We start from the raw sequence: 26,622 nt of genomic DNA on the forward strand, positions 1-26,622 counted from the left end.
ATCACCGCTCCTGCGGCCCACTGTCCCTGCTCCACCCCAGGAATTCACCTGGCGCCTTTTCTCTCCAGAAGTGGGCCCAGAATGGCTGGCATAGCTTTCTCTCTGTGTCTTTCTCTCTGGTATCATCAGCCTCCTCTTCCATCTTCTCTCTCTCAAGTCTCAATGCCTCCAAAGCTTCTGTCTGCTAGCCCAACAGAGGGAACTTAGAACCACTTTCTACCAAAAACCAAAAGCAAACCAACCAACCAACATCAACCCCGAGAACAGATACCCTCCCCAAATGGAATAGATTTTGGTTATTGATCAGTACGCAGCGTCCCAATCTAAGCCCCTGCATTTGGGTGACTGAACCAATGTCCAACCGCCCGATGGAGGCAGAGGAAGCCCTTGTCCACAGGACTCACCAAAGCGAGCCCTTTGAGAAGAGAGTCGGCCCCAAAGACAGAGCCCCACTTCCCCTCCGGGGAGCCGAAGCAAGTCATTCTGTCCCTTGAAACCAGACTTCAAGGGTATGGAAATCCTGCATTCCAGCCTTGGGGTTCTCCAGCACATACACTAATCAAAGGCCAGTAAGGGCGCTGAATGAAAAGCACTTAGTTACTAGTCCCAGCAGCAGGACTAGAAGCCAGAAGCCAGGACAAGAACCTGCTCGCTGGGGCAACGTTAGAGACTGGATGCTGCCTGCCTCGCTCTGCCCAGGGCCCTGCCCTCCACTCGCTAGCACCAGGCCGTCCCCAGGTCTGAGAGCGGCTAGCCGCCTGGGAGAAGAGCACCGGGCGAGGGGCCGGGAAAGCCGGCCCCGGTCTCAGCTCTGCAGGGACAGTCTTCGGGCCTGGGTGAGGCCATGTGCCGTCTGCAGCCTCGGTCCCCTCACGTCACAACTGTAGGAATTAATTAGGGGAGCTCCGCAGTCCCTGAGGCTCTGATGACGGGTGGAATCAAGTATTGATTCCAAGTGCTGTGCGAATTCAGACACGTGAGAGAAGATGGTACTTGAACTCTGAGCCTCAAAAGGCACTGCGGAGTCGAAGGTGTTGATGAGGAGGGAGTTCCTGGGGGCCCCTGCAGCTGGGCTGTGCTGGCGCACCCCCACCCCGCCCCGTCCGGGGCTGTTCCTGCTCAGGTGTCCATGAGCTGCCCCCCTCCACAGGCTACCCCAGCACTCCTACCCACCCCACTCTCAAACCTCCCCTGGCCAGACCTTCCAGGGAACGGACACCTGGGCCGTGTGTCCCCCCCAGGTGTGGAGAGGTTACCTGCAGAGGAAGCGCACTCTGCAGGACCGGCAAACAGAGATGGAATTCATTGGCATGGTGAGTCCCTCCCTGGCCACTGCGGGGGGCACAGGTTGGCCAGCGCATGGGGCCTCTCCCCTCATCTTTGTCCCTCCGTGCCCCCACCCCAGAGCGCAGCCTCGTACAGCTGCTCACTGTCCACACCACCCACTGCTCAACTGTGGAGGGTGTGATGGAGGGGTGCAGGACGGTGCGGGGGTGGGGGACGAGGGACCCTTCAGGCTTTAGTTGAGAAAGACGGGGAAGGACCAGAAAGCCATTTTCTAGACAGGTCCCCTCTTCCCGTTCTCTCTCCTACAGCCCTTAGAAGGATCTCAAATATGGGTGTGGGGTGAGGGATAGGAGCACGGAGCGTCCTGCACCCCAAGTCCAAGCCCCTGGCAGGAGGAGAGGCCGCACGGTTGGCTCAGCCAGCGGAGGGAGGAGGCCGAAAGGCCAGTGGGAGGCTCCTGCAGCCTCTGGGAGAACCACAGGGGGCCTGAGCTGGGATGGGGTACCCTCACACACCAGAGCATATCGGGGGGTCGTGGGCTCCCCACTTGCTCTGGGGGCCCCGGGCTCACTTCTCCTCTGTGTCGGGAAGCAGGGATCGTGTGAACGGCAGGTGCGAGAGGAGTGTGGGTGCTAGACCCTGGGGTGTGCGCACAGACCTGCGCCCTGAATTTGTGTGTCCTCTGCTGTCTGAGGCTTCCTTCACCCAGCCAGTCTCCACGGACTTAGGAAAGGAAGGGTGACGGGGGTGAGGGACATGATTCCTGGGAGGAGCCTGGCAGTGAGGGCCGGGGGACCAGAGGGGTTGGAGGTAAGGGCTGGGGTGGCGACTCCAGAAGGTTTGGGGGCTTCAGAAGGAAGCAGGGCCCAGAGGCCCATCATAGGAGTGGAAGTCAGAGGCTTGCTGGGGGGCTAGGGAGCTGGACCCCCAGGAGGCCGGGTAGGGCCTTGGTGGGGAGGAGGCAGGGGGTGCATGGCACGGCGGTGGGTGAGGAATGAGCCGGGCCACCGGGCCCATCAACAGTGTGAGCTCAGCGTTTTCAGTAATTGTCTCTGCGCGGAGTGATATTTAAAATACATTTGGGAGCCAATGAGGCGGGAAAGTGGCTACGAGCGCGGCTGCCACCGGCGGCCGGGCGGGGAGTGGGTGGGGGCTGGGGCCGGAGGCTCGCAGGGGAGGGTGCGCAGGGGGAGCGGGCAGGGGGGCCGGCCCCGGATGCATCTCGCAAACTCATTATCAGAGTAATTTACACAGACGAGTTTCGGCTCCGAACACAATTTCTCCTGATGCAGGCATGCCCGTTGTTCCGTGCGGGTGTGTATGCGAGGCCTCGCGCGCGCCCTGTCTTGGGAATGAGTGGGGGCAGGTGTCTGTGCCTGGGGCTGGGTCCTCCCCACTCCCACCCCTGAGTCCCTCGGCCTCCTTCCCACTTCCCCAGCTCCCCTTGCCCAACCAGGTGGCACCCTTGGGCGTCAAGACCATCGCCTGCCTCGGGGACAGTGTCCGGAGGCTCCTCCAGGTGGAGAAGGAGCAGGAATACCAGTTGGCCATGGTGAAGACCCAAGACACTCTCAAAGAGACGGAGGGGCCCGACATGAAGGAGAAAATGAAGGAGCAAATCCGACAGTGGTTTATCGAGTGCCAGTCAGTGTCCCCAGCCTTAGCTGGCTCAACCCTCCGCCCCTTCCCCTCCTCCCTCCAGGGTCCCCCACACCGGTTCCGCCCCCTGGTCCAGACCGGGTCCTTTTTTTCCGCATTTACCCCCATCCTTCCCGACACACTGCTGACACCTTCGGCTTAAACCTGGGGCCCCCAACCTGCAGGACCATCTCCGCACGCGACTTCCCAGTGCCCCAGCTGGAAGAGAAAATGCCAGAATAAGACAGGAAAAGCATCCTGGAATGGCCCCTGAGTGCTCTGTCCTTTCTCTTCAGAAACTATCTGTTCCTTCCCTCTGTCCCTCAGTCTCCCTGGTCCTTCATCTTTTCCCATCTTTCTCTCCATCCATGCATTCACCCATCCACCCCCCCTTCTACTACCTCTCCCATCTTACCTATCCATCCATCTTCCCTGTCTGTCCATCCATTCACCCACCCGTCCACCTCTCTGACCGCCTTATGTTCACTTAGTGCCCTTACTGGCCGATTCCCTGATTATCCAGATGAGTCTTTAGGTGGATCCTACATGATCTTTGCAGACAAGACTCCAGAACAGGTACCCTGGAGGCGGGGGTGGGGGGCAGGAGACTTTCTGTGGCGGGTGGAGTCTGAGGTTACGGAGAATACCAGGTGTACGCTGAGGGAGGCGGAGGTGGCTGGAGGAAGTATGTGTATTTAGCAAAACCGCCTGGGGAGCAGGGGGCGCCTGCGTCCGGAGCAGGCTTCCTCGGCCAGGGGGAGGAAATGTCTGCTAAGATGACTGTGGCTCTCGAAGCCTCCAGGCCGAGGGAGAGCAGCAGCTCTGATCGGGACACCGCGTGCCCTGGTGCCCCTCGCGCTGGACCCTAGCGAAGTCTCTGACTGTCGGCCACCTGGACCCTCCAGTTCCCCTGGGCCTCTGGGACCCTGAGTCCACCCCCGGCCACAGGCCCTGGGTTCTCTCGCTCCTGTAAAATCCCCTGGGTCTTCTCTGAAATGTCTCGTATCCTTGGTCACAGGTGAAAATGGAACTGGAGATTCAGGCCCAGGAGGGTAAAAAAAAGGACCAAGAGAAAAATAAAGAGAAGGAAAAGGAGAAAACCGAGAATAAGAAGAAGAAGAAAGAGAAGGAAGAAAAGACCAAGGGAGGGGTGAGGAAAGGCCCGAGCGCGCGGCCGAGCGGCCGAGCGGCCGGGGCGGCAAAGTCGGAGGAGGCCCCGGCGGGAAGGCTCGTCTGCGTGGGGTTTGGGGTCCGAGCTGGTGATGGGCGGAGGCGAGGAAGTCAAGGTCAAGGACGTTTCTCTTCTAGGAAGCTGATGCGACACTGAAAGTCATGCCATCCAAGTTCGTACCCATGATTAATGCTGGGCACGAGGAGTACATGAGTAAGAAGGAAGAAGCCTGGGAAGATGTCTGGGCCTTGCGGGGCCTTAGGGGGACCCTCGGGCCTGGGGAAAGCGGACGGACACAGGCCGTGTGGGTCATGAGGCGGCAGCACGGATGTCCGGCCGAAAGGCCAATGACGAAAGGGGGGAGGAGTGGCCAGCGTCATGGGTTTGGGTCCGAATCCTGCGGTCGCGGGTTGCGGGCCTCGGGCCCCGGTCTCCGTCTGTGCTCTGCTGGAAGCCGCGGCAGGCAGCCGAGTGCGGGGAGGGGGCCCAGCCCGGGCCAGGCTCCCGGGCCACGTGCGTGAGCCTGCGTGTGAGTATGTGCGGGGACTCGGAGCTCCACGTGTCTGTCCATCTGTCCATGCTCAGATCTGTGGAAGAACCGGAACGACAGCGTACACCCGAATCCGAGTTTTGACCCCGAGACCCTCCGGGAGGAGAAGAGGAAGGAAATGGAGCAGGAGATCCGGATGCAGGTGGGCGTGCTGGCTCAGGGCTCCCTCTTTCCGCCGGGGCCTCCAGCTGCTCAGGCTCTGTCCCCTCTGTCCTCTCTCCTCATGCCCCGGGTACGCCCATTCCCTGAAGCATCCTCGAGGTACTGCCTCCCCTGTATCGTTCATCTCGGTCCATCTGGGTCCCCACTGTCCTCTGCCTGCCCTTGGTCCCTCTGTCTCTCTGGGGTGCAGACGCAGCCTGGAGGTGAGGGGATGGGAGGGGCTCTGAGCCAAGGTCGCACCCACCATCATCCTCACCTACTCTTAAAGAACTCCTGTGACAACGTGCCCCGCCCCGTGCCAGGTACCTTAGAAGCGTTAGATCACACGAGCTTTCCCCAAACCCCTGAAGTAAGCTCCGTGATTTTCCTGCCGTCACACGTGAGCATCCTGAGGCTGAGAGGCCACGCAGCTGCTCAGGGTCACACAGACTCTAAAGGGTGGGTCTGGGACTTCAGCTGAAAGCCTGCTGACTCCATCGTGGGTGCTTCTCCCCACACGGACGCTGGTTGAGAGCAAGACCCACGTGTGAGCACGATATGTGTTAGGATTGAGTGTGGACAGCTGCAGGGACCAGGGAGGAACACCAAGGCTGAGGGTTGCCAAGAAGGTTCCTAGGACGGTTGGTGGCCGCCTGCCACCTTCGCTGGGCTCGTCCGGCTCTGCTCCGAGACTCCTGTCCTCCTCCTCCCCTCTGCCCCGACCCTCACCTCTCCCACCTGTCCTCCCCAGACCCTGGCTGCCCGACCACACGCTCTGCTGTCTCCCCAGGTGGATGAGCTGATGCGACAGGAGCTGAAGGCCTTGCACCTGGCTGTGGACAGGGAGGAGGGGAGACCCTTGAAGGTTCCAAAGGCAAGATGAGGGGCTTGCCCTGGTACGGGGGAGGGCACGCAGCGGGGGAGGCGAGGGACAGAGGCCCGTTTCCTGTGCGCTTGTTCCCAATCAGAACAAAACTGGGAAGAAACCCGGGAGGAAGAAGAAGGAAAAAGACCTGACCTTCGGCAGGTAGCGGATCCCCCGCCTTCCTGTGGGTGGCGGAGTGAGCCTCGCCCAGGAAGGAGCTGACTGCTGCTCCTGGTTCTGTTGCCGTGTGACCTCGGGAAAGTCACATAACCTCTCTGACTCCGTGTCCTCATTAACCAAGCACCTCCCTCCCCGCTGCCAAACTCGCAAGACAGTGTGATCTAACAGAAGCATAAGAAAGTGCTTTCGAAATGACGAGACAGAGTCAGATGGGCGTGGAGCATTGTTCTAAATGCTCCCTCATTTCTGGCCCTCCCTCCAAGCTTTGCCTTAATCGGCTCTGTCCCTTCCAAAGCCATCTCCCCCGGCCTTCCCACTGTGGGGCTCTGGAGGACTCGTCAGCGGTCTCTTTCTACCTGCTCTCTGGCAAAGCGAGTCACAGGCATGTTGGTGCCGGCTGCTGCAATGGCCATCACTCCCAGAGTGTGCACAGCTTAAACGTGGTTTCTAGGGAGAGGGCGACGTGTCACCCAAACGACTGGCTTTCTGATGGCGGAAGGGCGCTGGCCCTTCTCACACACCCCAACCCACAGAGCACCTGCTGCAGGCAGACTGCCTCCGGGCCCGTGGGTTGGTGCCGTGTCTGGCGCCGCTGGCTGTCCAGTGGCACTGTGGACGTCTTTAACCACAGGGTGCTGGGCGGGAGAGCCCCTCAGCCCCCTCTCCGCATGCCCGTGGCACCGCTCCACTCATCTCTGTCTCCGTGTCCCTTTGTCCTCGGGGGACCCGCTCCACCAACCTCTGCCAGGCCCGTGGACTCTCTGTTTAAAGAGCTGGTCATGTTTGGCTTTCTTAAGAAGAGCGAGACAGTGGCGTTGAAAGACTATGTTGGTGAGACCCCGCCTCAGCCCCTGCTCCCAGGCTGGGAATGGCCCAAGGCCCCGGCTGCAGCCTCCCCGGGGACCGGCTAACACCCTCTGAAGTGAACCTCCTCCTCCTGGCGCGGTCCTCTCTCTCGGCCCTGCCCACACGCGAGCCGCTCACCAGGTGGCCGCCCGTCCCCCAGGTGACTGCCTCTATCTCGGATCTACTCTGAATTTGGCCAAGAAGTTGCCCATGCCTTCCCTGTTTGACATCCGACAGAACATAGCCTTGTATGGGGTCCTTCGGCTTGGTGAGAGGCCCCAGGGTGGGGAAACCTGGGTGGGTGCAAGACAGGGTGGCTGAGGGGGGTCTGTCTAGCCCGCACCTCCAATCCTCGGTGCCAGGGACCCTTCTGGAGGTCACAGCCAGACTGGACCACTCCAGAAGTCATGTGGGCCCTTGACCTGCTGAGGTGCCCATACTTCCAGCCCCTTACGCAGTTACAAGTGACACCTCATCATCTGTCCCAGTCCCGGAAGGCTGGGATCTTACTGAGGTGGCTGGCCCCACGCCCCTTAATTGCACCCCTTCGTAATGCAAGGGTGGAATCAGACAGCGTGGGGAGTAGAAGGGACAGAGGGCTCCCTCCTGACACCCACATTTAGCGATGTCATTTGCTAAGCCATCGGAAGCCCTCCGGGCTGCCGCTTTTGTCTTGCTTGCCTGGGGGACTGCTCAGGTATTGGGGAAAGGCGGTGGCACCAGGATCTGAACCTCATCCCACTCAAGCCCCGGCCTTTGGCCTCACTTTACACAGCGTCCCACCCTCGGCCCCCTGCAGGCCCACCGTTTCTTCCCTCAGGCTCCCCAGATATACATTCCATGGCTCCCCTCATCCGCTCCATCCTCCTGGTGGGCCCCCCTGGCATGGGGAAGAAGATGCTGGTCAAGGCCGTGTGCACGGAAACCGGTGCCAACCTGTTCGACCTGTCACCTGACAACCTGCAGGGCAAATACCCTGGCAAGGCTGGGGTGCAGATGTTGGTGCATATGGTCTTTAAGGTTTGGCATTTCTAGTTCTCAGACTGTGAGAGCGGAGCAGGGTGGGCTTTATGCTCAGGAAGTCGCTCATCTGCCCAGTCGGTGCAACCTCAGGAGCTGGCCAGGCCCTTACCAAGCCCAGCCGGGAGCTTGTGGACACCTGAAGCCCTGGTGGTGGGTGGAAGTGGGGAGGGAAAATCAGGCTTCAGATGGAGCCCCCCAAACTGGGCAGGGACTCTGTTCACGCTGAGGTGTGGCAGGTGTGCCAAGGGCTGGAAGGCGAGGTCCACAGGATGTAGGAAACTGAGGCTGGAGCTCCGAGGCCACCATCGCCTGAGGCCCGCCCTGCCCCCGGGTTGGACCAGGTGGGGAGGTGAGCCTCGCCCGGAGATATCACATCAGGTTCCTGTTCTCTGACCCACTCAGGTGGCTCGACTCTTCCAGCCCTCTGTGATCTGGATTGGGAATGCCGAGAAGAACTTCTATAAGAAGGTCCCAAAGGAAGAGAAGGAGGTGAGGGAGTACGGGCAGGTGTCATGCGCCCGAGGCACCCCACTCCAGACCTTGGGCAAGTCCCCTGTTCTCCTCCTTCCTTATCTCCTTACCCTTGAAGCAGAACTGACAGCCGCCCCGATCTGCCTCTCAGAGTCCATGTGAGGCCGAGCAGGGGCCCTGAGAACTCAGAAGCCCACGTGATAGATAGGTCGCCGTGTCCCGACCCCACCACCTCTCCGTCCGCAGAGCAGATGGACCCGAAGCGAATAAAGAAGGACCTCACCAAGGCCCTGCGACTGCTCAGTCCCGGGGACCGCGTGATGCTCATAGGGACCACCGACCGGCCTCAGCTGGCCGAGACGAAGGGGCTGTGCCGGGCCTACGAGCGCATCCTCCTCATGCCGAGGCCCGATTACGCTTCTCGCTACGGTGAGGCCCTGGGATGCGGGCACCTGCCAGAAAAGGGGTCCGGGGACCACCCCTGCCATAGCCTCCCGCCCTTCTTCCCACCCCCACTGCCAGTCTGAGCAGCACCTCCACGGCCTGGTAGCCTGGGTCCTGGCCCGGTTCCTCGTGTTGAGGGGGGCAATGATCCCTGCCTTCCTGGGAGGAGAGGTGCTGTTGGCCGTAGAGATGCTCACTCTCCAGAAGCACAGTTTGTTCCAGACCCCAGCAGAAGTGCCCACGGCCTCTCCCCGCCCTGTGTCGCCCCTTGCAGTGCTCTGGAAGCATATGCTAGAGGCCCAGGTAAGCCAGGCGGCCCAGAGCCTGGACATCAGCGCCCTGGCCAAGGTGTCCGATGGCTACACACCTGGCCACATTGTGCAAGCCATCCAATCAGTGCTGACTGAGCGGCGGCTCCTGCAGTTGTCCAAGCGGCCCCTGGTGGCCTCAGAGTTCCTGGGTCACCTGGCGAAGCTGGAGCCGGTGTACAGAGAGGAGGAAGAGGCCTTGAAGGTGAGGCCGGGGTGGCACGGGGGAGGGCAGGGTGTCGGCCGTCCAGAGCCCCAGGCACACAGCACGCCTTGGACCCCTCTCTCTGCTCCCCCATGGGGTTCAGCCTGGAGGGGGGACAAGAAGTCATAGGGAAGGACATATGGGCAGGACCGGCTCACCTAGTTTCCTTGACGGTGGGAGCCTGAAAATGCCACCTGTGTATTAGGAGCCCAAGCTTGGTTCCGGCACCAGCTGCCACTCACTCGGCTGCCCTCTCTGAGTCGGCGGCCAGCCCCAGGGTGGTGCGATGGCTGTGGGAGCTCAGGACACAGGGCCGCAGGGCGGGGAGGAGGGCTTGCCTTGCAGTGGCTGACTCTGTGGCCGGGAGCAGCTGGGGGGAGTATAGAAACCTTGGTTCTAGCAGGACGCTGACCTGGGAGGAGAATCCATAACCACGGAGGGGGCGAGGCCGGGAGGCGAGGCCGAGGCCCAGATCCAGTGCATTTACCCTCCTCCTCCTCCTCACCCAGGACTGGTACTTCAAGACCCCGATGGGCAAGAAGATGATGAAGCTTAGCAAGGACCAGGATGCCGAGGAGGCCAAGCTGGCGAAGGAGAAGAAAAAACGGAAGTGATGGCCGAGCCTGGGTGCCCAACAGTAGCGGTGGACGCGGACAGTGCCCCATGGCACTGGGCGAAGGGACCAGGGGGCGGAGGCATAAACGCTCAGATGGCTCAGGGACCAGCTCTCTTTGTCCATCTCTGTGCTTCTGCCCCTTTTCTGTGTCCCCTGCCCGGTGCCCAGCCTCCCCCTCTCACCCCGCCCCCTCCCGGCCCTCTGATCCCCGATCCCTGACCTCTGACCGTACCCTGTCACTCTCCTGTCCTGGCTCCTCCCCCACTCCCTTTCCTTCTCGAGGTATGTAGGGGAGGAAAATAAATAGGAATAGAAGGAACGAGGGGGAGAGGAGAGAGGGCGAAGGAAGGTCTCGGTAAGTAGAGAAAGCGTGAAAAGCGAGAGTCTAGCCCCGCCCGGCCCTGGCGCCCCATGCGGTCTGCATAGTTCCTTCCTGTCTCTGGCCCTCACTGTCCTCCCCTGAAAAATGGGGAGAGGTGGACCCAGCTGATCTCCAAGGTTCCTTCTGCTCTGGAGTTGGATTATTCCTGTCTGGGGAGTCAGGGGGGTGGCGGGGTACCGAGGAGAAAGAGTGTGGGGAGACAGACGCGTCTGTGGCGGGAAGCCCATCTGTGGGTCCCCCCTGTGGAGAAGGAAGAGCTGGGGACTCGGGGTCGGGAAACTCTGGGAGTGAGGACGAGCACGCCACTGAGAGCCGGGAGCCCTGGGGCTCTCCCAGAAGAAGCGAAGCCGAGAGTGTGTGACTGAAGGTCGAGGTACGTCCCACAGGTCACAGAGGCACCGAGAGCCAGGTGCGGTGGGACCACAGGGGCGGGAGCGAGCCTAGAGCTTACGGTGGGCAGCGGTGGCTGAGCCGAGCCGGGGGCCTGGGTTTGAGCTTTTTTCCTCCCCTTCCTTTTTCATTTTATCTCCCCAAATGAAGCCGTCTCATTATCCCGATGTGCCTGAGTGGGCCGAGCCTCTTCCTCTTTCTCACCCCCCAGCTGAGACCCCCTCTACTATGGCAGGTACAGAGGCCATGGGAGATCCAGGGGTCATCCGGGGTCATGGGGATGGGCAGTCGGATGGGTGTGGGGGTTTGGTCCCAGGATGGGCGGGGGGCTCTGTTGCTTCCTGTGGAGACAGACCCCCTATTCCCCTGGGTAGTCTGTCTTCCTAAGAACGCCTGGAGGGGATACATCACGGAGGGTATATTTGTTACTACTGTGAACATTTGTTACTACTGTGAACTCCCTGTGAAGGTGCGAGGCTAATTGGTGACATCTGGGAGGACAGGAAAAATTCTGAGCACCCACCTGCCCTCCCCTGGGATCGAAGCCCAGGCTGCAGGACACCTCTTGGTGGAGGACATGCTAGATGACAGGGACTAAGAAATGGCGGCTCTGGAGCCCCGCCCCACCCGCCTCCTAGTCCCTGTCCTGCAACAAGTTGTCTCGCCTGGGGCCAATCACCTGCCACCTCTGGGCTCCGCTTCCTTCCGTTTACCTGTGAAACTGTAGTGGGTGTGACCAGCAAGGTGGTCCCTTCAACCCTGCGGTAGACAGCTTGGGGCGAAGCTCGGGGTTGAAGGGCCCCATCCTCCCTCCGTCTCCAGGCTCCTCCCTCGTCCCCACTGCCAGCCAGAGGCCTCATTCCCAGGACTGAGAGCTAGAACAGTCTGGGCTATTTAAGGCTTGGCTCCCCGCCCCTCCCACACTGGGCCCCGCCTGGCCAGGGCCCAGCTCCCACCTGCCGGCATTGCCCTGAGTCCTGCTTCTTTGGCTCTGTCTCCCAGAAAAGAGCCATGCCTGTGAGAAGGAGCTCCCCTTCCCCCTGGGGACACCGTCTGGGGTGCTTCTCCTCGGTCCCTGCCGGTCAGGTCTGGGGGCCCCCACAGCCGCTGCTGTGCCGTGACATGGCCCTGCAGAATGCCCTGTACACCGGAGACCTGGCGAGGTTGCTGGAGCTGTTCCCTGTGCACAGCACGGCCGACCTGCTGCTGGAGAGCCGGGCTGCTGAGCCTCGCTGGAGCAGCCACCAGAGGGGTGAGGGGCCGGGGACGGGGGTGTGGGGGCTGAGGACCTGGGGGTCGGGCTGACAGCATCAGGCATAGAGGTACCAGTGCTCGAGGGTGAGAAGAAGCCCCTGACAGTTAGTTGCTCCTTCACCGGAAAGCTTGCCTGAACCTTGGCCCAGGAGCAAGTCATGCGGAGCCCAGAATAGCTCCTGCTGAACCTCGTGGCTGGGTCAGGCGCAGCTCAGGCTCAACTCGGGGACACAGAGACCCTTCCCGTCCGTCTGTCTGTGTTTCCCTCCTCCTTTTTCTTTCTTTGTTTTGGCCCCCCACCCCTCCTCCTCCCCTCAACCCCCTTGCCATATGCTCACACCCTGAGTTCATGAGCTGGTCCCCAGAAGAGTGCAGGGGGCAGAGAGAGCCCCTGGGTGACAAACATGCCCTCTGCGCCAGGCTGGTGGAGAAGCCCAGCACGGGGTCCGCAGAGCACCCAGAGTCCGGCCAGGGACCCATCGTCGCCCGCACAGCCTCGGGACCTGCCCTGGCCTTCTGGCGGGCGGTGCTGGCTGGAGACGTGGGCTCTGTCTCCCACCTCCTCGCCGACTCCGGCACTGGCCTGGCACCGGACTCCGTCTTTGATACCAGCGACCCAGAGCGATGGAGGGATTTCCGCTTCAACATCCGCGCTCTGAGTATGGGCTGGGGCCCTGGGGGTCTGAGCGGGATGGGGGGGCTGGGCGTGGAGCCCGCCTCCCGCGCTGCCCGGCAGCTCTTTGCCTCCCTCCAGGGTCTGAGGCTCATGTCCCCTCTCTCCCCAGGACTCTGGTCTCTGACGTACGAAGAGGAGCTGACCACCCCACTGCACGTGGCAGCCAGTCGGGGCCACATAGAAATTCTGCGGCTACTGCTGAGGCGGCGGGCAAAGCCGGACAGTGCCCCTGGGGGCCGCACCGCCCTGCACGAGGCCTGTGCTGCGGGCCACGTCGCCTGTGTCCATGAGCTGCTGGTGGCAGGAGCCGACCCCAACATCCCTGACCAGGATGGGAAACGCCCCTTGCACCTCTGCAGGGGGGCCGGAACCCTTGAGTGAGTGACTCCCTCCCCAACCCCCCCCCCCGTTCCACTCCAGGGGAGGCCAAGAGATGCCCTCAGGTGGATTACGTCAGAGGCTGGCAGGTGGGTGGGCCAGATGGAGGAGGAGTCGCGGCTCAGATAGGGGGTCAGGATGTAATCGCTCCCCAAACCGTCCAACCACTGGCCCCAGGAACTTGGGAATGACCTGGACTTGGGACAGTCCCTGCTTGCGCAGAGGTGACAGCAGCCAGCGGCATGGCCTCCACCAAGGAACTTGTCTGGATCCATTACGGGATCCATACTGTGCTGGAAAGCATTACTGTTTTTTTGAGCTTATCCTATGATCCACGCACACCACCAACGAAGGCACAGTCTTGCCCTCAGGGTCTGACTGTTCGGTGATCCAGACCAGCTGGAGAGAATAGCAGCCCCCAGTTAGGGCCTGCGGTGGTCCCTGTGGGTGGGGTCTGGTTCTCAACTTGGCAGGTCTGGCCTTTCCAGACTGGCAGGTACCCACAGATAAATGGCTCAGGGACCAAGTCCAACCAGCCAAACTCACAAGAAACTGATGGCTATGCCCACATATGACCCCATAGTATTTACTGTAGGGCCTATTCCTTTACAGTGACCCAAATAACTATGCTCTGTATCTAAGGAACTTTGGAGGATGAGTCCTCACAAGTTTTCAAGGAGCATGGCATCCCGCAGAGGGAGCCTTGGAAAAGCTATAAACTAACTTCACGTCCAATGGAGGCTTTCTCTCGACTGGCTTCACACCTGCCAGATGTCACATCTTGCCCCTGAACGATGCCAGATTTTTGATCCTTGCATTCTTCTTTCGTGAACCTTCTCCTACCTGTTCAGCTCATCAGCCTTCAGGGTTGTTGTGAAGAGGCTCCGGGGACTTATCATATTATGGTTAATAAGTGTTCTATGCCAGCGTGGCCCATAGAAATAATATAATGTGAGCCACGTAGGTAATTTAACATTTTTCTGGTAGCCTTATCCCAAAATGAAAAAGAAAACAGGTGAAATTAATGTTTAAAATACTGGTAAAATATACATAGCGTAAAATTTGCCATGTTAACCATTGTTAAGTACGTTAAGAGCAGTTACATTATTGTGCGACCATGGCCACCATCCATCTCTCTCCTGAACTTTATTCATCTCACGAAACTGGAATTCCATACTCACCAAACAGCAGCTTCCCGTCCCTCCCTCCCCTGGCCCACGGCAAGCTTTCTACCTTCTGTCTCTATGAACGTCACTATTTTAGGTATCTCATGTGAGTGGGATCATACAGTGTTTGTTCTTTTGTGACTGGCTCATATCATTTAGCGTAAGGTCCTCAGGGTTCATCCACGCCGTGGCATGTGTCAGAAGTTCCTTCCTTTTTAAAGGCCGAATAATATTCTATTGTGTGCGCATTTATCCATTGGTTCATCTATTGATGGACACTTAGTTTGCTTCTACGATTGGGCTATTGTGAATAAGGCTACTGTGAACATGGGTGTGCAAATATCTGTGAAACAGGTGAAAAGAATTTTAATAATGTATTTTATTTAATACGATATATCCAAAAGGTTATCATTGCAACATGTCATCAATACAAAGAAACTAATGAGATATTTTACATTCTTGTTCTGTACCAAGTCTTCAAATCGGTGTGTATTTCACACTGAACAGCGCATCTCAGTTAGGACTAGCCGGATCGCAAGTGCTTGACAGCCACGTGTGGCTGGCGGTTACGGTACTGGACGAGGCAGTTCAATACAGTCTCACGGCTTTAGCGCCGACTGTGTTCCAGCCCAGCCTCCCTGAGGTCACACCCAGTGATAATCCTCCCTTCCTTTCTTGAGTAAGCGAGTATAGATTTAAAATTATTATGGAGAATTTCAAATGCATAGAAATATTACATTATCCTGCCCGCGATCCATCAGCATCCGTACCACCCATCCCCACTGCCGAATGCTGCTGTTATGAGCTCTTATGATAATAGCTTTTCGGGCACCGTCTCACACACTGCCCACAACAATGTCCTTTAGCTCTAGGCCTCAGCCATCATCCTCATCCTCCAGATGAGGAAACCGGAGCTCATCTTAGCAAAGAGGTTAAATCCCCTAGCCTTAAACTTTGGTACACATATTCTTACAGGCACGCAGAACCTTCTGTGGGGGCCGTGGTGGAGCAAATCTGGCTGGCCATTTGGGGTTTTGTTGGTCTTTGTCCAGCTGCCCCCATTTCCGTTTGCGCCCACCGCCAGGCTCCACTCTTCACTTCCTCCTTCGGTCCCTCCAACTGCCTGTTCTGCCCCCAGACCCGAAGGCCGGCTCCTTGCCTGACTAGCTGCGCGAACGTGGGCCAGATGCTCACAACCCCAGGGCCTCGGTCTCCTCATCCGAACCTGCCATAGGAGGGCCGTGAGCACAAAACAAGTGAGCGTGCAGGGCCCTCAGAAGGCGCCTGCTCTAAGTGCGTAATTCAGCTTGTGACCTTTTCTCCCGTGGAGGGGCTTAGTGCACTATCCTGCGGTGCAGACAGGAGGGCGTTGCTGATCCTGCAGAACGTTGCCGATGACTAGTGACAGGAAGGAAGGTGAGGGCAGACAGAAGCAGGAGCCACCCAAGGCACCCACATGTTCGCTTTGCACAGACTGGTGAGAATGCAGGGGCGAAGGTCTGTACCCCATTCTCCTCCCCACCACTGTCTCGCCCTCACTAGGTGTGCGAAGCTGCTCCTGAGGTTTGGGGCAAAAGTGGATGGTCGGTCTGAGGAAGAAGAGGAGACGCCCTTGCACGTGGCTGCCCGGCTTGGCCATGTGGAGCTGGCAGACCTTCTTCTGAGGCGGGGGGCGTGCCCCGATGCCCGTGATGCAGAAGGCTGGACCCCGCTGCTGGCTGCCTGTGACACCCGCTGCACGTCCCCCGCCGATGCTGAAGCCACCACGGCCCGCTGCCTCCATCTGTGCCGCTTGCTGCTCTCCGCTGGCGCTGACGCTGATGCTGCGGACCAGGACAAGCGGCGGCCCCTGCACCTGGCCTGTCGCCGTGGCCATGCGGCTGTTGTTGAGCTGCTCCTGTCCTGTGGTGTTAGTGTCAACGCCATGGACTATGGAGGACACACCGCCCTGCACTGCGCTCTGCAGGGCCCCCCCTCAGCCCTGGCCCAGAGCCCCGAGCGCACGGTGCGGGCTCTGCTCAACCACGGCGCTGTCCGAGTCTGGCCTGGGGCCCTTCCCAAGGTATGGGGCAGGGGGCACAGGGAGGGCAACGAAGGTGAGGGGACAGGAGACTCGGCGCTCCTGCGTGCTCCGGATGCAGCCCGGACCTTAGGCCTTTGATAGGTCAGCTCAGTCTGTCGTTTACTGCACAAGTCAGCAAAGCCCAACAGGGGGCAAAGGTAAGGACAGAGACCAGTAGGAGGGGCGTGTGTGTGTGTGTTTATGTGTGTGTGTGTGCGCGTGTGTGTGCATGTGCACAGTGCTCACATGCATGCATGTGTGCGCATGTGTGAAGGCGGACGGATGGCAGCGAGGCGAGATTGTAAAGGATGGGCAAAGTCTTGGAGGAGGAGCCGGGACCGCTGTGGGCAGGAGTAGTTTCTTCATTAGGGAGTGAGCTGATGAGCGACACATTTAGGAAGCTCCGCCTGGCAGTGGGACCCACTGGTGAGAACCTCGGGGTACAGGAGAGGTCCCCCTAAGGCAGAGCATTGAGACCAGGTCATGAGGTTCAAGCTTTCTGACCATCTGCAGACTGATGTGGTCCTGGTTTCCAAGATCTTAGGAGGACGTGCATCGTCAGCCCAGCCACTGCCATCTTGGCACCTGAAGAAAAGACTTTTCCCGTCCATTTCCAAACTGTATCTTATGCTAATTTCCCCAAAGTGAGTTCACCTGGAAGACCTGTGCTCCTGATGCTTTGGCAGGGTCCCTGTCTCATGCCGTGTCGTGTCCGGAAGGGGCCGGCTGACATCATGGAGGGCACCGGGACTGGGCTGGGGACCAGGACCAGTATGGCGGTGGGCAGTGTCCTCTGCCCTGCGTCTCGGCTTGTTCCGCGACCCCACCCTGTCCTGGATGCCGCTCTGTTGTCCCCGCCTCTCCCCTTCACTCACGAACCTGGAAGCATCTGTCTAGATTCCTAAGCAAGACCAAGTAATTAAACAGCCCGAGAGTTCGGCAGATTGGTCTCCCCTTTGGGAAAATACAAGAAAATCAACAATTAACACTAATTAATCTCCTATTAACACCAGATAATTAGGAGACGAGCAATTCCCTGTAATCTGATGGTGGCTCTGACAGCTAATGATTTCCCATAGTCGGGGACAGGGCGGGAGGAGGAGGCGGAGTCACAAATGGGTTTCCGGGGACCACACCGCCCACCTTTCTGGCCCTGCTCCTCTCCGCCTCCGGCACCAAAAGGGCCGGCACGGCAAAGTGCCCCGTTCGTCCCTTCATTTGGGCGTCATGATCAGAACGAGCAGGCAGGAGTCCGCACCCGCTTCCCGCCAGCAGCAGCTGTCCCAGGCTCCGCTGGGTTCCTGTCCTCCCTGCAAAGAGGCCTCCACGGCCCATCTGGGACCCCTGGCAGCCTCAGCCATCTCTCCAGGAGCCACCCTACCTGACCGGGCGCTCGGGAGACCTGGCTTTGAGGCTCGTTCAAGTAACTGTAGGCAAATCGCTGGAATTCTTTGAACCCAAGTCCCCTGCATGTGATAGTCTCGACCTAAGCGTGATGAAAAGCAGTTGGAGCACAGTGGGTAACTGGGAGCCGGCACAGCCCTGAGCCAGGCACGCTGCCTCTGTGACCCTCTGCAAGTTGCTTAATCTCTCTGGTCCTTAGTTTTCTCATCTGTAAAACAGGGACATAACAGTATGCCTGCTTCTTAGGGTTAGTGTGAGAACTAAATGACTTCACCCAGATAAAGCTCTTCGGACAGTGACTAACCTGGAATCAGTGCTCAATATCTGTTACCTAACGTTGTTCTAACGTCCAGTGATACGTGTGAGAGCACTCGGAAAGCTGTCAGGCATTATCCCAGCGCAGGGTATCCGTAGACAAGAGAGCGATGCAGCTTGGGAGGCTTCCTGGAGGGGGTGGGACTTGGGAGGGGACAAAGAGCTAGAGGAGGAAGGCACAGGCATCCAGGTGGAGCAGAGAGGCGGAAATCGGTGTGGGCCGGGAAGGACAGAGAGCCTGGCCCAAACAGCAGGCAGGAGGAGCTGGGCAAGCCGGGAAGTTGGACGTAACCTGCCTGCGTTTTCCTAGCTCTAAGGAGTGAGGCGAAGAGGCCTGCCCCAGGCAGACGGGCTGGGGCAACTTTGGGGAGCACTGCCCAGATGCGGGGCCAGAAGCAGAGGGCCCCCGCGGTGCGAGACGCTTTCTCTAGGTTCCCTGGACACGGCCTTCCACTCGCGCCCACTACCCGGCAGCGCCCAGTACGTGCAGCACTCACGGCCCCCCAGGCAGAGGTGCTCCTCTCCTGTGCAGGGTGTTAAAGCCCCTAGTGCCATATGGCAGTGTGTTCAGGGGAGGGGCTATGTACAGGAATGCTGCCTAGGAGATGGCGCTTAGCCATTCTCAGATTTTACAAAGTGTCTGCGGCCACTGCCTGCAGCTTGAGATACAGCAAGAGGTGGGTTGTATGACACACGGATCTGCTTGTGGGTACCATGTGCAGGCTCGGAGAGGTGGGGGGTGTGCATGTGACGGTACCTGTGTGTGTCCAAGCCCTGCGTGGCTACCTTTCTGACCATGTGGATGGTCCCCCAGCATGGGCAGCTCCCCTGGCATGGCTCACCCCTCACTGACCAGGTGACCCCCTCAGAGAGGCCTTTCTCAACCACCCGTCTAGGACAGTGCCCTCGCCATGTTCAGTCCCCAAGCCTACTTATTTTTCTTTACAGCGGCCTATCTGTGAGCTGCTTTTTTCTTCTGAAACAGAAACTCCCAGATGACAAGGACCTGCCTCACTGCCGGGTCCCCAGTGTGTGGCCCCTAGTGGCCCTCAGTAAAATCTGCTGCATGAAGCAATCAAAGAATGAATCTGCCTCCAACTTGTCCCCACCCCGGCTCCTACGTCAGGCCTCTGATGGCCTCTTCCCTTCTCCCTGAATGCCCTCTGGCGTCTTGAGTTCTCTCGCCTTCACGGCCCAAGTCCCTCCCTGCCTACCCTGCCGGCCTCTGGTAGCTGTCTCTACCCCTCACCTGGCACCCGAAGATTCTGCCTTATACAGTGATTAATCTTTTTATCCTCTCAGGAGCTCTGACCTCAGGTCAAGACCCCTTCCCATCCAGAAACATCCAGCAGAGAGCCTTGTAGAGGCAGATGGTACAGCAGGAGGGCACAGGAGTTAAAGGGCCAGGAGCCACACCGCCGAGCTTTGATTGCTAGAACTACAACTTGGGCAAGCTACTGAACTTCTGCGTGCCTCAGTTTCCCTTGTCTGTAGAATGGGGATAACAGTTCGTACCGTGTAGGGACAAAGGATTAAGAGAGTTAACACGTGTAAAGCGCTAAGAACAGTATCCGGCATAAATTATACACGATAGAGATGTTAGCTGTTATATCGGTTTTCTGTCACGCCCATAACAAAGTACCACAAACTGGGTGGCCTTAAACAGTAGAAATGTATTCCCTCACAGTCCTGGAGGCTGAAATTTGAAACTCAGGTGTTGGAAGGGTTGGCTCCTTCTGGAGGCTCGGAGGGAGAGTCTGTTCCGTGCCCGTGTCCCAGCTTCTACTATGGCTCGCAATCCTGCAAGGCGTTCCTTGGCTTGTAGGTGCATCACTCCAATCTCTGACTCTGTCGCATGGCATTGTCCCCGTACCTCTGTTTTCTCTCCTTATAAAGATAGCAATCATATTGGATTAGGCCCCACCCGAATGACCTCATTTTAACTTGATTACATCTGAAAAGACACTATTTCTAAATAGGTCGCCTTTATAGGTGTAGGGATTAGGAATTCAACGTCCTAGTGCTGTCTGGCCACCCTGTGTGGCCTGCCTGGGCCCCTGGGAACGCTGACACGTCTCTGCCTCCTGCAGGTGCTAGAGCGCTGGTGTGTGTCCCCGCGGACCATCGAGGTTCTGATGAACACCTACAGTGCCATGCAGCTTCCGGAGGAGGCCGTGGACCTCGTGCCTCCTGAAACTCTGCAGGTTAGATTCCAGGACACAGTCGCTCGGCCAGCCCCGAAAAATTCCCACCTCCTAAAGGGAAGCCCTGTCGATCCCCCGCCTCCCCCGCTCCCCACCTCCCAGAGATTACCCAGAGACCTTCTCATGTCCCAGAGGGAAACTCACAGAGTGGACACCCCAGACAGACACACTCCCTACCCCTGAGTCTCCTGCAGACACCCACCGGCCAGCAGCCTCCCCCTGTGGGTGCCACTTTCCCAGGGCTGCCTCACCGAGCCCCTCGTTCTCTCCCCAGAAGCACCGCCGTTTCTACTCCTCCCTCTTCGCCTTGGCGAGGCAGCCCAGGTCGCTGCAGCATCTGAGCCGCTGTGTGCTCCGCACTCACCTGGAGGCCTGCCTGCCCTCCGCCCTGCCCCGCCTTCCCCTGCCGCCCCGCCTGCTTCGCTACCTGCAGCTGGACTTCGAGGACATGCTCTACTAGGTGAATCCTGGGCTCTGCAGACAGTCCTAGCTGAGGGGGTGGGGGGGAGGGGACACAGGCAAGGGAAGAGTTGGGGGCAGAGCCCGGCCAGAACCAGCTAGCCTCCCAGACCACTGGACATCTCTGAATGCATGCATCTCCTTCCAGATGTCCACTGCCTTTTGCGAGAGCCTACAAGCAGATGCTCCAGGCCCCAGGGATACCGGCCCACTTTTCACCGTGCCCCAAACCCGAGACTGAAGTGAACCAACTCAGGCCGAGGTGGTCCATCTCCACTGGCAGAGCAGATACTGCCATTCCCACCAACGAAAGGCGGACAGGCCACGTTTGATGGAGAGAGAGCTAGGACTATGGCATGCGATACACTTCTCTTGGGGGTCCCGGGAGGTCTCGGGCCCATTCAAACCCTGTCCACGCATTAAATTCTCCAGGCTCATGTTGTTTGGTGCTCTCTCCAACAGGCCCACCTCAGCCGGCCCACTCGCAGTGGACTCAGGATGAGCAGACTCATGGGGTCCCCCTGGATCCACCCCAGCTGTATCACCTTCCCCCTTTGTCATTCACCAGCTGTTGAGGGATCCCAGGCAGATCCCTGCCCCTCTGGCCCATGATATGGCAGAATGGCTGCCAGGTGACAGTATTTAGAAAGGCCTAAAGGTCAGCCAGCCAGTGGTTGGCTTGGGTCGGGCCAGAGCCTCAGTGGATATGGCTGTGGGACAGAGCAGGAAAGGCAGCCTGGGAGGGGTGTGGCGGAGGGGGGTGCGCGGTGAAGGGCAGAAAGGCCATCTGGAAAGTGCGTGCAAGCATGGAGGGGTACCCATGGTTCGGGAGAGAGTGGAAGACCCAGGTTTAGAAAAAAACAAAACCTAAATAACTCTCCTTACTGCCTGTCCCACGGGTCAGAGAGCATCCGATGAACACCTCGTTCCCGCCTCTCTTCATTTGTGGTGTCAGGAGCTGAGCTGAGAGTTACATCCCTGGCTTGGCCATTAACTTGTGGAACATAAATCTCTTCCCCTCTCTGGGCTCGTTTCCAAAGCTGTAAAACACGACGGGAGAGAGTCTCTGAGGGTCTTTGCAGTACCAGGATATTAAGGACCTGCAGGGGGCCCCAGCAGCCAGGAGCGGGCGGAGCGAGGTGGAGTTGACCGGAGCCGCAGAGCAGCCAATCAGATGCACTGCAATCCGTGACGACAAGGGTTGCCGGACAGATTTCCCAGGGCCGCGGAGTGCGCACGCGCCGGAGTTCACGCCTTTCCCGCCAACTGCTGGGAGCGAGGCGGCGGGGGCGGGGCCGGAAGGGCGCGAGGCGGCGGCGGCTGCGGAGGCGGCGGCGGCAGGTGCGCGAGTGCGCTAAGCCGGACCCTGCGTCGAGTGAGGACCCGAGGCAGAGCGGGGCGGAGGTGAGTGGGCCTCGCCGGAACGCGGCTTGCGCGAGACGTGCCCGTGAGGTCCACTCTGGGGCCTGGCGGTCCCGTCAGGGGGCGCCGAGCGGACGGCGGGAAGGGTGGGCGTGAGCCGCCCCCTCGGAGGAACTCGGACGGTGCCGGACAGTGGCCTCTTTGAGCAGGTGACGTTTAACCCGAGGCCTGAATGACGGAGAGGAGCCAGCCCGCGGGGAAGAGCTGGGGGGTGACATGCACTGATTTCGGTTTCAGGAGGTTGCTCCGGCTGCCGGGTGGCCGGGGGCCGCGGGGAGGAGGGAGAACCAGACAGCATGGGGCGGCTCCTGCAGGCGTGGGGTGAGGGCAGAGGCGGGAGGCCGTGGCCCAGGCCCGTGGGACCCGCGGTGGGCGGCCCTGGGGCTGAAGGAAGGCCCAGCCCAGGGCGACCCCCCGCGCTTTGGCTGAACTGCGGGCCGCATGGGGGTGCTCACCTCTCAGGTGGCGGAGACGAGGCTGGGGCAGGGGTGGGGGAAATCGGAAGTTCTGTGGACATCTCAGAGGCTGTGTTCCGAGGTCACCTGGATCCGTGAGTCTGGAATCCAGGGACAAGGGCAGGTCTGGGGATACCAGTGTGGCATTGCGAAAGATGTTGAAAGCTCTGTTCCAAGAGATTCCTGACTCTCCATGGGATGACTATCCCGAGGGAGTCCTGTTTATGCATTTTGGTGAACATTCTGCTTAATCCCATCCACAGCATTGCCTGCTTCCCGAGACCCGGGTTTTAGGCACTGGGTATACAGCTGTGAATGAACCCCGTTCCTGCCCTCAGTGAATTTTCCGTCTAGTCTGAAAAACAAGTGTGTGTGAATACTTAGCTCAAACACGGGGGCGGTGCAGGGAATGCAGAAGACGTGGGAGCAGGAACGGAGGGGGCGAAGAGGGAGGCCAGCAGTAAGGGCGGGCACCTGGGAGCTGTTAGGGAGGCGGGCACCTGGGAGCTGTTAGGGAGGCGGGAAGGGAAGGAAGGCGGTGCGGACATCATCAGTCAGTTCAAGGGGCTGCTGCCCAACTTGACGCGTTCTCCCCTTAGCGGGCGAGCGTTAGGAAGGTCCTGTCTCGGGTCAGACATCCAGAGATACTCTTGCAAGCCAGGGAGCTTCCTCCCCAGCCTCCTGGCTGCGGGTCCCGCGGGCCCAGAACCTCTCCCCGGTAATTGCTTTCCGTAATGTGTTTGCTCCAAACCAATTTCACGCCTCCGTGAGGACTCCGCCCCGCACTGGAGGCGCGGACCTCCCCACCACCAACCTCCTGCCTGTAACATGTGCGCACACACAACCGGCACACGTTTAACACACAGATTACAGGGTTTGAGCACCTGAACACAACACATATACATGAACCTACACGCGTGCATAGTATAAAAAGTCCCGTGTACAGTCCCCGCGCCCAACCAGTGCGCTCACAGTGAAGTACCCAGCGGCGTCCAGCGCTCTGGTCCTTGGACAGCTCACCTGGTCCTGTTCCTCTGCCCTCGGCGCGTCTCCCCGAGTAACGCGAGGGGGCGCTGACGATCTCCGCGCCTCTCTCACGGTGACGCAGTTGCGCACTGCTGCCACCAGAGGGTGCCCGCGGACAGGGCCCGACGCTGCCCACGGTCAGTGGACTCGCTCCCGCCAAGGAGTGAGGCGGAGGGATAGATTTGTTGGCTTTGACTTTAGAATACGTTGTTCGTTCTTAGCATCCTAGGTGCTGGCTTCCAGTCCATGAAGGGGAGGCCAGAGGATGGGGTCCAACACAGGCACAAGCAGAGCGGGCAGATCCAAAATAAAATCCTTTGTAGGAGCACTTCCCCAGCAGGTGGAATAGTAGTGGGACAAGTCAGGGCACGTGGACCATGAAACACTTCTGGAATTCCATTTTGGACAGCGAGGGGAGGTGCCTTCTGCCAGTTCCGCCCCGTTCAGGGATTCAGGAGGAGAATCAGAGTTTTCTCTTGGTTAAAAAATGAGCCACCTCTGTTCAGATTTGACAGCCGCAGTTTCTGTCCTTGGTACTGATAAGAGAGTAAGAAGTTTTCGGAGAGCCACTAATTTGCGGGACTTCCATGCTTGACCACGCTGCTCTCTAGGTTCATTTAGTGCAGGAAGAACTCATTTTGAAAAGTATTTCCTCATACTCACTTGGTCCTTGCACCAGCTCTTTGATATTAATCATTCTTTCTCACAGATGGAGAACTTAAGTCAAGAGGGGCCACGGTCACATGGCCAAGTGAGGGGTCAGAACAGGAACTTAACTCCAGGTCTTTTTACTCCAGCCAACGCTTTTTTCTGTTTACCATATGGCCTCAATTCCGCAGTCCATGAAAAGGCTGGGAAGGAAACAGGCTGCTTCAGTCACTGCCATGTACATGAGGGCTTTTATCCTAGTTCAGCTAGTGAATGTCAAGGACTATGCAGAAGTCGCACTTCGTGATCCCAGTGTGGCAAGGGGACGGATCAAGGATATAATTGGATATCAAATACAGAATCTAGCAAACAGGCACCACTCCAGGGCAACAGAAAGTCCCTGGGGTCTCACTCAGTTCATTTAAGAGTTGGTGGCCCACTGGGATTCGCTGGCAACAAGCTTTATGCCTATACTCTCTGAGCCAGCGTGAGCAGAGGACTCCACTTTACTGAGTATAGTTCCGGGCAATAAGCTCTTGGCTCGAGCTAGGTGACATACATCTTCAAGATCAGAAGGTCTTTAACCTTGAGTCATTGACAATGCGTGATCCATTCTGTCCCAACAGAGAGTAGCAGGCTTGTCGAAGTGGCCTTTCAATGAAGGGACTGGTGGGAGGGAGATGTCTCAATGTGTATGTCCTTTGAGCTTTTGGAATTTTGTGCTATCTGATTTTATTACCTATACAAAAAAAGCGAATACAGTTACTTTTAAAAATGGCTCTTCCTTCACACTTTGACTGTTGTTATTGCTCATACAGCTTTAATTTCAGTGATTGTAACCCAAAGTTCTCAATAACGTATCGAGTCGATAAGCCTCTATTGTGTATCCGCCACTGTAAAGCCATCAAACCAAGTACTGACCTCTAAGTACAATGCAGTTTGAAGTCTGGTCTCCATATTGGTACCGTGAAGTGCTTGGTTAATTTAATAAAGGGTTCTGGAAAATATCTTTACCAGGATATACAAGAATTATCCTCATACTTTAGTAGTGAGTTGGGGGTCCCCAGACCTAAGTTAAGTCACCTCTTTTTTTCTCCGTGGTGATATCTGCCCACCAGACTCATCTCTCGAAAGTTTCACCAAGTTTAGTGTAGAGCCCAAGACAGATCAGGACTGAGCGGAAACTGCTCTTTTCCCTTCGCCCCTGAGGACGTGCCAGTCAGGCATAACTGAAGAGAGCGCCCTTCCTGGGTCTCACCCACTTCTGTCCCACTCTGGTGACAGTGTCTTTTAGGGTGCTGAGTTTTAATGCAATAGCCTGACATTAGTGGTGTTCACTAGACCAACGCAGCACTCCCGATTTGAACAAATGTCACTGAGACCCAGAGATCCCTCCTCTGTGTTGGCTCAGAAACGCTGAGACTCTTTGGCGTAGGTTTTCCTCCTCACCTGAGCCAAATCATCCTCCTAAACGTGCCTGGCTATGCTGCTATTTTAAAAAAATCTTGGCTCCCCTGGCCCCACCTGTGTAACAGTTTCCCATGACCAGATGACCCCCATTTTAGTGGGCCAGGCTTGTTCCATGTCCTGAGGTTTGGGTCAGTCTTCCTCTGCTGACTTGCCTGGCTTGAGTCTTTCTTGACCAATGACCAAAGGCTCCTGTCAAGCGAAAGTGCCCATGACTTTTGCCTCCTGATTGACAACTCTACTGCCGGGAATCAGAAGGAGGGGAAAGGGTAAAAGGCGCCACCATTTCAATGTCTGAGGATGGGGGAGGTGAGCAGAGTCATCGGCAATTAGCTGATAATTAGCGCTGCTGACCCTTGGGGCTCGTCAGCGCTCCTGGGGCCAGCCCCCAGCAATCAGCCAGGGCAGGTCGAGAGTGTCAGGCCCGGGAATGAATAGGGCTCATCAGCAGTGCTGGAGCCGGGGAGCCAATCAGGGAAATTAATAGCAGAAGAGAGGGAGAGAGAGAGAGCGAGCGAGGGAGACAGAGATAGACAGACAGACGAGATACAGGCAAGAAATGGGGGGGGGGGAGAATGAGGCGCACGACAGGAGAGAGAATGACAAATAGGAATAATCAGATAGAAAGGATAGAAACGAGGGCAGGAAGGAAGAGCGGGAGAAGGGAAGGATGGGAGGCATGGAGAGGATGGGAGAAAGATGGAGGGAAAAGGGTGAGAGGAATGGTAAGTACCTGGCATAGTGTGGGCCCTCGAGGAAATCACCCGAGAGGCCAGAGCGAGGGACTAAGGGAGCCCGCGACGGAGGAGGGAATGAGGATGGATGGAAAGAGCCGGTGCCGAGAGAGACCAGGGGGGAGCGGATGGATGGGGCTGGAAAGAAACGACCCAGAGGGAAAAGGGCCCCAAGACCAGTGGCTTTGAGCCTCGGTGCCGGGCGCGGAGCGCGCCCCCTGCCGTCCCGGCCTCGCCGCCCGAGGGGGCTCCGAGGTCCTGTCCCCCTGTGCTGCTCGGGGGTCAGGGGAGGGGACGTCGGGGGCAAGGAGACACGCCGGAGGACCGGCTAGGGATCCGACAGGGGCTGCGGCCCGGGGCGGAGGTCGCCGTGGTCTGGGCTCGTCCCTCCCGCGTGCGTCCTCCTGGAGCCCAGCCCATGCTCGCTCGGCTCCA

At 58.5% G+C, this 26,622-nt stretch overlaps 2 protein-coding genes and 1 long non-coding RNA gene across 5 annotated transcripts in view; 2 read left to right on the forward strand and 1 right to left on the reverse strand.

Moving 5' to 3' along the window:
- Nucleotides 1-9,822, forward strand: part of DRC11L (dynein regulatory complex subunit 11 like) — a 16,942-nt gene extending 7,120 nt beyond the window's left edge. The window contains exons 8-19 of the mRNA XM_039861285.1: nucleotides 3,944-4,075; nucleotides 4,234-4,309; nucleotides 4,682-4,788; nucleotides 5,578-5,661; nucleotides 5,756-5,814; nucleotides 6,581-6,663; nucleotides 6,839-6,946; nucleotides 7,499-7,698; nucleotides 8,104-8,190; nucleotides 8,424-8,601; nucleotides 8,891-9,129; nucleotides 9,639-9,822. Coding sequence (XP_039717219.1) covers nucleotides 3,944-4,075; nucleotides 4,234-4,309; nucleotides 4,682-4,788; nucleotides 5,578-5,661; nucleotides 5,756-5,814; nucleotides 6,581-6,663; nucleotides 6,839-6,946; nucleotides 7,499-7,698; nucleotides 8,104-8,190; nucleotides 8,424-8,601; nucleotides 8,891-9,129; nucleotides 9,639-9,743 — 1,458 coding nt within the window. The 3' untranslated portion in view covers nucleotides 9,744-9,822. The remainder of the gene's footprint in view (nucleotides 1-3,943; nucleotides 4,076-4,233; nucleotides 4,310-4,681; nucleotides 4,789-5,577; nucleotides 5,662-5,755; nucleotides 5,815-6,580; nucleotides 6,664-6,838; nucleotides 6,947-7,498; nucleotides 7,699-8,103; nucleotides 8,191-8,423; nucleotides 8,602-8,890; nucleotides 9,130-9,638) is intronic.
- A 161-nt stretch (nucleotides 9,823-9,983) lies between these two features.
- Nucleotides 9,984-20,864, forward strand: ASB10 (ankyrin repeat and SOCS box containing 10). Of its 2 annotated transcripts, XM_039861268.1 has the most exons (8): nucleotides 9,984-10,500; nucleotides 10,668-10,752; nucleotides 11,520-11,769; nucleotides 12,557-12,824; nucleotides 15,534-16,053; nucleotides 19,863-19,976; nucleotides 20,251-20,436; nucleotides 20,584-20,864. In XM_039861268.1, the coding sequence occupies exons 2-7, from the start codon at nucleotides 10,684-10,686 to the stop codon at nucleotides 20,434-20,436; spliced, it is 1,407 nt and encodes a 468-aa protein (XP_039717202.1). In that variant the 5' UTR covers nucleotides 9,984-10,500; nucleotides 10,668-10,683; the 3' UTR covers nucleotides 20,584-20,864. The 2 variants fall into 2 exon arrangements, with proteins under 2 accessions (XP_039717202.1, XP_039717203.1); XM_039861269.1 differs by lacking the exons at nucleotides 9,984-10,500; nucleotides 10,668-10,752; nucleotides 11,520-11,769 and adding an exon at nucleotides 11,815-12,430.
- LOC120601507 (uncharacterized) lies at nucleotides 19,366-24,720 on the reverse strand. 2 transcript variants are annotated; one of them, XR_005652456.1, is made up of 3 exons: nucleotides 23,333-24,720; nucleotides 21,321-21,475; nucleotides 19,366-19,659 (listed from the first exon to the last, which is right to left on the reverse strand). It is a non-coding gene; the product is annotated as an uncharacterized LOC120601507 (long non-coding RNA). The 2 variants fall into 2 exon arrangements; XR_005652455.1 differs by lacking the exon at nucleotides 23,333-24,720 and having other exon boundaries at nucleotides 21,321-21,558.
- Between the last annotated feature and the right edge of the window lie 1,902 nt (nucleotides 24,721-26,622).

Source organism: Pteropus medius, unplaced genomic scaffold (assembly GCF_902729225.1).
Source record: "Pteropus medius unplaced genomic scaffold, Ma_sr-lr_union100, whole genome shotgun sequence".
Lineage (NCBI taxonomy): Eukaryota > Metazoa > Chordata > Mammalia > Chiroptera > Pteropodidae > Pteropus > Pteropus medius.

What these genes read in the sequence shown, in the direction of transcription:
- ASB10 (XM_039861268.1), top strand. Translation starts at nt 10,684, where the DNA reads ATGTGCCTGAGTGGGCCGAGCCTCTTCCTCTTTCTCACCCCCCAGCTG. An exon ending in CTGGAGCAGCCACCAGAGGG is followed by an intron (nt 11,770 to 12,556) that starts GTGAGGGGCCGG and finishes CTCTCTCCCCAG; the next exon opens with GACTCTGGTCTCTGACGTAC. An exon ending in TGCCTCCTGAAACTCTGCAG is followed by an intron (nt 19,977 to 20,250) that starts GTTAGATTCCAG and finishes TTCTCTCCCCAG; the next exon opens with AAGCACCGCCGTTTCTACTC.